General features: G+C 33.4%; 1 protein-coding gene across 1 annotated transcript; it reads left to right on the forward strand.

Moving 5' to 3' along the window:
* Positions 1-4,219: 4,219 nt before the first annotated feature.
* On the forward strand, positions 4,220-9,812 carry LOC134750655 (uncharacterized). The gene is made up of 4 exons (XM_063685879.1): positions 4,220-4,820; positions 5,318-5,505; positions 8,482-8,772; positions 9,607-9,812. The coding sequence occupies exons 1-4, from the start codon at positions 4,513-4,515 to the stop codon at positions 9,807-9,809; spliced, it is 990 nt and encodes a 329-aa protein (XP_063541949.1). The 5' UTR covers positions 4,220-4,512; the 3' UTR covers positions 9,810-9,812.
* Positions 9,813-11,046: the final 1,234 nt, after the last annotated feature.

The following is an 11,046-nucleotide window of genomic DNA, read 5'->3' on the forward strand; positions in this document are numbered from 1 at the left end:
TTGCGAACCTACGAATCAACATATTACTTCTTACTGCCAGCGCCCTACGCTCCCTTTCCACATCTACGTCATCTTTTAGCGATGAGGTTAACCAGTGGTATTATTGTTATGTTATGTTATGTTAGGGATAAAATCAATCAGTCTATTAAACATAATTATGTACTTACACCTACACCATATACGCTTACAAGTCTGCACTACACACTTGATGCACATAAGTAACCAGCTCGTCGATTTTCCATAGCTGATTATTCTTATTTTCACTTAGAAAAGTATTTTTAACTTCATAACTTTCACGGTTTCGCTACAATATCTACAATGCTACAATTAATGCTTAGAAACTTATTTTTTTCCTTGAATTATGTTTTGATGGACGGAAATTTTACATGAAACACACATGGTCCGGATACGTAAAATGTTTTGGTATCACTTAAGCTATTTGCATAATTTTAAGTTCTGCTATAATCATAATTATAATTAATCATAAAAAACAATAAGAATTTTATTACAATACCTAAATACTTATATACCTATACTAAGCTATAATTATACGAATATGTATGTTTTATAATGGGCTCACTACCCTTTTATGAAAACCACTTTCACTATTAAAATATCTTACTACTTCCACGACAAGTGTATTGAAAAAAGTGGATGATTAAACTATTGATGATTTAAAAAAGTAAGTAAGACACACTTTATTACAGTTGAGTACTAGAATAACACTGGTTGTGGTCATTCTAAATGCAGCATGACCTTAATTTTGCATAATCGGTATCAAGAATTTAGACCCTGGCTATCGACGTCTACATCTCTGCCATATTAATAGTTATACAATTAAGACTGATGCAACCGAAACACCTGGCTAAAACCAGTCCAATACACGTGCTAGTTATCTAACCCAAACTCCATTAGGTAGTTCAAATTGTTAATGAAACATCCGGCGATGTTGGGGAAGTCATGGTTAGGTAGAAGAAGTGGACTGTGTAATGTAAAGATGTTGAATATGGGAAAAAATAGTAAATTTATTGGAGTACAAAAAAACATGTTACATTTATGCAACGCTTAAAGAAGAAGGGATCGATGTGGCGACAAATATCACACATATGATGTCACAAATTTTTAATGTATTACTGGTTATTATTGAAGTAAAACTTCTTTAGGCGCGACTAGAGGCTAACTCAGATTTTTTTCTGACGGAAGTAACGCTCAGTAGTGACTAGTGACACACGCACAATTAGGATACATGTCAAAGTGCCAACAAGATAAACATAGCGATAAACGTCATCGTCAAAGAAGTTTTACTTCAAATCGCGCGTAAAGATTACACGCACACACTTTTGTTTTAATGTTGCTAAGTGTTGTGACCATTTGGAATTTGAGAAAACAATTGAGGTAGAATTAGTATCACTGATAACCGTCAGCCATAAACACATCCTAAACCGTTTTGAGTTAATTGCACTTTCTCGTTTAGATAAGACGCGTTGAGAACATTTAGAGCATTTGTTTCACGCTTGGATTCTTTAAGGAACTGCATTTTAGCTAATGTATGAATGTATCACAACTGCATCAGTAAAATGAGGCAAATAGATTATAGTTTTCTTTTTGTTTTATGATTAAACCATTTGTTTAAAACAAATTAATAAAATATAATAGATATTGAAGATCAGGAAATTCAAAATGTTATTTTTCAAGCACTAAAATTCTTGAATCTTTAAAAACAGTATTTATATGTTCCCCAAATATACAATGAAAGTAAATTATAAAAAAGGCCGTACACTTTTTCTTTTTTAGTTTCTCTTTAAAATGATTACTTTAAACTTACAAGTAGCCATGCAAGTCCAAATTAGCATATTGCTTCTGATATTTCAATATCAATTACGACACAAATTAAGTAAGTACTCGCAAAACTTTCTTCAAAGTAAATGTTTAATTAGTTCTCACATCTAGTCCATCTCATCCTGGTCGTGACCGACATTTTTATCGAAAGTGTGCCTAAAAACTTATTACGTTACGATTTACATCATCAGGAAGTATTTGTGTCAACCACCCACTACACCACATCCTATAAAGCGAAATATTAAATAAAGAGATTTCTCTTCACACGCTGCGCCTGTACGATGCTGATGCCGCCCTGTGTCCGGTTTACATCCGTTGCTTTTCCTTTAAAGTACTGTACACTGTTGCAAAACTACGTTTGCCGTCGTAAGATTCTGAACGCTCACGAATATAGTTCGTATCACCTATCAGTAATGCCGTTTTAATCTGAAGTGAGCGGCAAAATTAAATTTGTGGAAGAATAATGTCCGACAAGCGATAATTTATCGTTGTAAAAGATAAAAACTGTGAGAATCAAAGCTTATATCCAAGCAGATAAGATGCAAACCCATTTTGAGACGTTAAATGATAACTTTGCAGTTAACGAACTTACGATGTGGTCTTGACCGACAAAGTTAGCATTAACAGCGATCACGTTTGCTTTTCTCGAATTTGAGCCTTTTGGTGTTTATCTGGAAGGTGCGTTGTATTGTATTTTTTTATTTTTGACCTGTTGTAAAGACCTGTAGAGTATTGTGGGGGGAGGTATTACATAAAGCACGTGAGATGCAGAGAGTCGCCGACTATGGAGCAACAATGGCGAAAGCTATTACCTGTCGATATTAAAAGTACTAGTATTATGTTTATAAGAAAAAATATATGAGGGATAATTTTAATACAGGTAGCGGCAGATAAAATATAGATTAATAGCTCATCAACTTGCTTACTAGCGCCACTGCAAAATAATTGTGATTATTTAAATTTAACGATATATATTTAAAAAAAGGGGTACTGTATTTTGTATTTAGGTCAAACTAGTTTTTATGTTGCTGAATTCGTCTATCTATGAACTCAAAACAAAAACGGCCGTTTTAACTTTGGACGCATAGATTGACGAATCCAGCAACGTAAAAACTATTATAATGTATTAAAGGTACTAAAATACAAAATACAGTACATAGCGGCCCCTTTTTTAAATATTTTTAGTTAAATTTCAATAATCACCATCATTTACCAGTAACGCTAGTGAGCAAGTTTATGGGCTCTTAACCGAATGAAACATGGATGTTAGTCATGAAGATCATTATTATTTATTTTCTTCAGATTACATTTTAACATGATTTTTTCTTTCCTATTATTCACTGCGGTAAATAACAATGCCAAATAAAAAAATGCAATGACATCGGGTCAATTTCCATAGAAAATTCATGATTTCTTTCTCATGTGTATTTTAAAATGTATGCCTTACTTGTAGTTAACTAGGTTAGGTACTTAGGTGGTTGTAGTTGAGGTACATGTCCTTGTTACCTTAGGGTTCATTATTAACAGCAACACGCATATGCCACATCTAGAGATCAATGGGTTCATAGGCTACGTTGTCTGCTTACTACCTATCAGGATGACTGGTTATTTGCCTGGCTTGTGACAAAAAAAAACTACAAATATTCTATATTACCTATATAGTACTTATAGTCCACAATCTCCAATAGTTAAGTGCTCCGTCTATTTCTTAAACGAGTCATTAGCGTTTACCATACAGCTTACGTTTTGAAAACGTAATGTGAAAACTGTACAGCTTAAATGTCATTGTTAAATCGAGGAACTATTACGTCAGTCAAACAAAACTTTTACTAAAGCAAGCCGGACGTATAAGAAAAAAATATACTTTCACTCCTTGCAGGCTTTAAATTTCAGACAGACTCCAACACCGAAACTGATACATAGGATTATGAATGCTATGCTGCTAAATTTAGGAACTATATCATCATATGGGTGGACTTAAGTTAAGGTGTAACATTTAAATACTAGTATAGCAGGTTGTAAAAGACAATGAAGAGGTCAGAGGCTCTGGAGGTTACCTTTTAATGCTGACTGTCGGTATTTTATGGGTGATTTGGCTTGTTATAAAGAAAATAAATGTTGCCTTTTTATGAAATAAGTTATTTAACAAGTCTATGTAACTACTGTGATAGACTTGGATTATATTCTTAGTTAAATGTCTCTTTATGTTTTTTTTTCTTATTGAATACAAGAATGTAAATTCATGTACAACGCACCTAAAGGAGTGTTTCATAACATTGATATTTCTAATACATATTATCTGACCTGATAATACCAATTGTCATGCAAATAAAGAAACAATGGCTCTTTCATTGCCCTCAAATTTGCTTATAACTATTTCCACGTTCCTAAAAAAATTACGTCAATTACATAATGTGATGTAACATGCAAAACATATGACAGATCGCTCTCACAGATTATGTTCCAAATCGCACTCAAATTTTCACCCTATTGTTGTTCGGACGTGGGAAGACCCCGTGACGAGGCCCAACAATGGCAAAGTTCACCGAGACATAACAAGGAAAGTCTATAAGAATACTGGAGTTCGTTACAATTTCGTTATACGTAACATTCGACCCATTCTTGTCGGTGGTGTTTGCAAAAATCTGTGCAAATTTTGAAATGTTTTGAAAAATGTCTGCGTCACTGCCTGTTACCTTTGTTTTCTTAGTTCTTACTTTAGTCGAAGTTATACCTATTCAGTTGCAAGAAGGTGAAAAGTTGCAAGAAAATATTGTTGAAAATGCGGAAACAAATGACTGTGTCAGTGTTCAACGAAGTACGGAAGTTGGGGTTTGCTTTGGCAAAGAGGTGCTTAAAAACTTAGACAAATATGATGAAGCGGAATCGTTTAGTTTGGCTAATGGGATATCGTTCGTCAGAGATGACAAAACACCAAGGCATTTTGGAAGCTTTCTTGACAAAGATCCAATGGATTTCCGGTAGTTCAGTTAATTTAATTTGATTATCTAAGCCATTTTTAATCTAGAGTCGCTTATTATTTTTATCCAAGATAAGATTACTTATTTTACTACATTCTCAATTATCCAATTGAGCCTTGTAAGATAGCTTTTAACTAATACAATGTTTTATAAAATATTAACAGATTAAATCTTAATTTATTTGTATCCTTCTACAAAATAAATTTAATTGTTATTGAAGCCATTAGGTTTGGTTTAGTCGCGTTTGATATATGAAATCGGGCAAATTGTGGCATGATGTGCTGGATTACAAACTAAATATAAGTACTTTTCTTGGGACCCTATTTTCTCTACTACAAGCGGTAGTGTTGGGGTTTTTTTCTTAGTACTCCGGAATTAATAAGGACCAATTATTTTATGAGAGAATTATAAATCGGATTTACATGGATAAGACTAAATTCCATAGTAAAGTTGTAAGTCATTTTTAAACTTATCATTTTTCTTACATTTCATTATAGTTCTATGATGGAAGATGCAAGCAACTTAATTTCAAAGAGGTCGCTGCATTGGGACCTCAGTGGTCTTTACCCCGGTCTCGTGATGCGAATCGGTCCCACGTTAGCTAATGGAATACTAGAATTTGTGATGGACCCAAGGGTGAAGGATCGGGCATATCATCATCAGCAGCATGGCGAAATGTCTACAGGTGAGTTTCATGTAGTACCAAATCGTACCTTAAGAGTTTTGAATGATTCACGGTTAGTTTCACTAAACTTATATCACCCCTATCACCGCTATCTTCAGCGTAATGTATGTAACTGCGTCGAAATATCGAAAGATCAAAAACAATACAAAAGGTAATCACTGTCCATATCCCGGTCAATATAAGTCCAATTCGTACCTTGTCACAGTGACAATGAATGTGAAAGTCGTCTCAGACTATTGTCACTGTGACAAGGTACGAAATGGTACTGAAATTAAACTCCTTGAGAGTTGACCGTACTTTTGAAATAACATGAAATTTGACAATGAGTATTCAAGTGTTAATTGCCAAATTTCATGTAATTTAAGTACGGCGTTTTAAAATGAAAGCGTAACTTTGATTGTATGCGAGCGGCTTTTTTGCGGTCAGGTTGTATGTGTATGACTCTTAACACTTATATCTACGACCACTTAGTCAAAGAGTAAAGGTAGGTTCTATACATAATTATGCTACCATATTAATTTAGCATTTGGGCCTCCTTTGAAGCCCCAGAGGTGTCTATCATAATTTCTTCAGTTCACTATAAAATTCAGGGAGTTGAGAGTTTCAGGGACAAATGCACGGAAAATATGCATATTCACTAATGTTTCAAAATGCAATGCCTGTCATTTAAATGCAGACTTCTTTGCTATTTAAGGCAAGTATCTAAAAGTACCTAAGTGTGTACAAAAAATATGAAGGCAAATAAATAAAACTCAATGCAGCGCGTAAACAAATTAAATATCATCATGAATTAATCACAGTCTGCTATTCTGGATAATCAAACTATTTTACAAGCTTTTATTTAACTTGCAATTTATGTATCTGATCTAAGGATGTTAGTACGGGTCAAATCTTGCAAGTTAAATTTGACCCACTTCCCGGTTTCCGATGAAGCTGAAAATTTGCATACATATATGTAAGTCGGGTGACCATGCAATATTATGGTACCATCGAGCTGATCTGATGATGGCCATAGGAACTGTGATAACAAAATGCAACCTAATTGTGTTTGGGGTTTTGAGATTTGTCTCGATGAGTATTAGTTGCCTGTGGAAAGAAAAGTACAATCAGCGATAAAAGCTTGTACCAAAAATGATATGCCAAAAACTTATTTATTCCTTAAAATCGATAATACGCTGTAGAAAATTATTATTCATGATAGGACTCGTAGCGCCACCTACCTAAAAACCTTGGAAATATTTAAGAAGCAACTTTCGTTTCAAGGTAGCGGAGCGTTAACATTGAACTTGAATGTAAGACGCCATCTACCGGAAATGACTGGTACTTTTACAAGGCCATACTAAGGTTGTGTTTATGAATCTTGGATCGATGATGATGACACTAGAAAAAAAACATATCAGAAGGCTTTTAAAAACAATCAGTGCTTCAAAACCGATAAAGTTTTGATTGTTTTTTATGAGCTCGTTAATATCATTATCCACTTTAATGCAACCATAAAAAGGTTTTATTAAAATAAGTTTTGTTTAGAAAACTATTAATCCATTTGAATTTATTTTCGAATTTTGACCATTTTATCACAAAAATCTACAAGTTTAGATTAGCAAAACAATAAATAGGCAATAAATAAATTATTAGAATTTCACATTTCATAATAAAATGTGTGTGATGTGATGTACTATTTTATGTACACAACAATCATAGAGTAACTTATACTAGAGCGGTACTGTCATCTTCTTCTTCTTCTTTTCCTGTTACCCCCTGCTGGGGTGTAGGGCCCGAATCTTGTCTTTCCATTGACTACGGTCTTGGGCAGCTTGGGTAACCTCCTCCCACCCCATCCCCATTACACCCAGTTCTTGCTCCACAGAACGACGCCAAGTGGATTTAGGGCGACCATGTTTCCGCTTGCCGGGCATCTTCCAGGTCAGGGCCACTTTGGATAGATGGGTGTCAGGTTTCCTGAGGATATGTCCAATCCAATGCCATTTTCGCGTCTGTATCTCCCTGTGCACGGGTGTTTGTCCGGTTATTCTCCATAAGCGGTACTGTCATAGTAAATTTTGTAACCCCAGTAAATTCACTGCCATCTGTCGACACACTTTAAAACTAAAAATTAAGATTTATAAACATATGATAGAATGTATTTAAATATAGATAAATGTTTTTTTTTATTTGCATTAATTATTTTTATGATTTTGACCTATGTTCTTTCACTGATATGCGTTAAAATTGTTAAATAACAAACGAAACCGTCAACTCCATCTATACGACTGTAGGCCAAAACTAGTAGCGCCCTCTGAACGAGAATCAAATTTTCTTGATTTTCGAGGCACGTTTTTTCCTTAGACTGTATCTATCTATTACGGAGTTATATCTATCTTTGACCACAATGAACTATAAAATTGACATATTTTTTTTTTCATAAAATTTATATCTGCGAGGTCAAAAATAATTAAGTTATGAAAAGAATATAAGTTTATAAGTTTTTGAAAACTTTATACCTATTTGTAACATGATATACATATATTTGTTTCTAACCTCATGTTCAGAACATTTTGTATACTTACAAGCATTAAGAGTACATTGTTTAATTATCACCTGCTAGTTGTCAGTCTGTTAAAGCTTACGAGTGAAATTTCCATTCTTCGCGTTTCAATTAAGCTGATAGCTATTTTGAAACTATTAAAAACCAACGCAATCGTATTAAGTTTCGGTTTTTTGGCAGCTTATCCTTATATAGTAGACCTAGTTAAATATTAGGTGAACTTTTCCGCTTGGACTTTTAAGTAAAAAACGTTAATTAAACTGATGTTAGCCCGAAACAAAGCGAATGATTGTATGAGAAACAGTCTCGAATAAAACGTAATTTTTTATTTTTAAAACTAATTTTGTTAATTAATTTAAAACCACCATAAAATGAATGATGAGCTTCACCTTTTCTAATATATGTACATAATTTTCTATTTTCTTTTCCAGGACGACTGCTGGCTAGGAATTTGCTTGTACCATTTCTCCTCGGCTTCAAGTTTCAATTATCAACCCTACTACCATTATTACTTGGTCTACTTTTGATCGCCAGCAAAAAAGCGTTTTTCTTGGCCAAAATAGCACTGTTAGCGGTTACAGTGTTTAGCGGAGGATCAGGTTGGGGCCATGGGCATGGGTCTGGATATGGAGACTATTCAAGTTCGCCTTTATCGTCATATACTTCTTATGACAGTCCCGGATATCTACATGGGCACCATGGATCAGGGGGTTCAGGAGGAGGTGAGTTGTTCAGTTTATATGAATATCAGTCTATAAATAGTAATTTAGTGCTTCGCAATTTTTCTTATCTTTTTCTAGCTTGCGGTCATTAGCACTACCAATTTATTATAAGTTAAAAAATATTCGCAGTTGCTCCAGAACTTTACGTTTAATGTAGATTAATTTGTGTGCGATTAAAACAACGTGCTCCATAAAACAAGTCAATACTGTTTGCTATCAAAAATATACCTACTGCGAATAGAAGGAAATAAAAAAAAATTCTAAAATAATATTGGGAAGGACATCTCTGAAACGTTCATACAAAATTAAAAATACCCTTTGTAAAAAAAGTATAAACCAGTTCATATCTCTGGAATTCTGGATGCCGGAATCATAAAGAACTTTCGATCGCAGGTTCATTGACCTCATGCCGATGCTCTATTCTAAAGCCATCGACGGCTCCTTTGACTTAAAACTAGAATTACTGCATACGAAGCAAGCAATGTGAGTTTTTATTGCTAATAATGCCTATCGTATTTTCATTTATGGGTTCTAATCCCGACCTCAATAGGTATTGATATAAAATTTTATTTTTAATAAATATTTAGCTACGAGAATAAAATGGGAAAATTTCTGGGAAGAAACAACAATCCAATGTAAATAGACAATTAAATCCTGTTTTTTTTTTAACTTCTTTGGCTTACTTTTTCTGGCCCCCAAAATTTAGTATTTTATAAGTTTTGTTTGTTGATTAATATCTAAGTCAAGCTAGACCAGCCATTCCTTATAAATATGTAACTATACGACTAGGATACATTTCGTCAATTCCTCTTTAAGATCCATTAACCTTTTCAGGATACTACCATAGACATCCTCACCATTCGGAATACTATTTCAAGTCTGCAGAACAGTCAACCGCTTCTCCTATTACACCCGATGAACTAAAAGATAGACTAGAAAGACTATTTATCACGAAGAAAGATGAAGACCCTGATAGAGAAGCAACCAAGGTTAGAAACGCAAGAAATTTCGCTTGGACACCTATCAACATGGGATAGCGACATGAAATAAACTAGTTTTCAAGATTTGATTGGGGTTTTAACCAAAAATATCAAAATCGAATGCTGCGATGTATTTACCTACACAAATTTTGTATCGGACGTTTTAAATTGTACAAATTTTATTATGTACTGATATTTATTATTCAGTATTTTTGTTCTATATACATTGTATACTCACAGTGTGCTTTCTCAGCATTCTAGTTTATTGTTATTATTTATTGTAATTTTATTAAAATTTACTCTTTTTACTGCATTTGTAATAAGTATGTAATAGGTTTGTACTATATTATTTCCGTTTGTTTTATTTTGAATTTTTGCTAAATTTTTTTTCTTCATGAATAGTTATTAGCTATTTCCATTTCCAATTTCCTTCCTTAACAATTTCTGAACTCCTACTAACTAATTTATGCAATGCTCTACTACTTAATTCCTCTTCTAGTCATTTATCAATTATCACGTGTATTTCTAGCATCTTTATTTTCCCTACATTACTCATTGTAACAATTACATTGTTATAATTATCATGTTCCTCATTGTCATTGTTTTACTTTTTATCATCCCCTGATTTACATTTGTGCATGATTAATAAAACTTCCAATGCTATCTATCGATGACTCAATTTCTCATAACGAGTTCACATGTTCCGGTTAGAGCATCCTGTATTGTGCGGCGATTACACGCTCTAAATAGTTGGAAATGCGCTTGAGTCGTTATGAGGATGTGTTTCCGATGAAATGGGGTGAAAGCGAATTTCTTTAAGTGGCGTTTGGTATTTTTCAATCTGGGGTTCTGGGGTACCTACTATAAATTTTCTATAGGGTTTTAACTGTCGTAAGTCATACTAACATTAACCTGATTTTAAGGTTTGTTACGTGTTTTTAGGAACTTTCGCGACATATTTCGGAGAACCTAGGTCTCTATTTTCGAGCACTGTGCTCAGTAATTTGTGAGTTGTTTTGTAATTAAGTTATTTTTGGTTTTTTTTTTGATAAATAAATGGTAAAATAATTAATTTAAAAACGTTGAATTGTATGTATACTATTTATTGTACGATTTAAATTTATTCCCAGAAAATGTTTTTTGTATCCGTTTCAAATAAAATTTTCACATGATCTTGTATTTTTATTTAATTTAAAGGGTCTTTTAGTTTATTTTGTAATGAATTAATATAATAATTAATGAACCCATATATTAATTATATTTTATTTGAAATACGAGCGAAATAAAACATGTA

The sequence above is a fragment of the Cydia strobilella genome, chromosome 20, assembly GCF_947568885.1.
Source record: "Cydia strobilella chromosome 20, ilCydStro3.1, whole genome shotgun sequence".
Taxonomy (NCBI): Eukaryota; Metazoa; Arthropoda; class Insecta; order Lepidoptera; family Tortricidae; genus Cydia; species Cydia strobilella.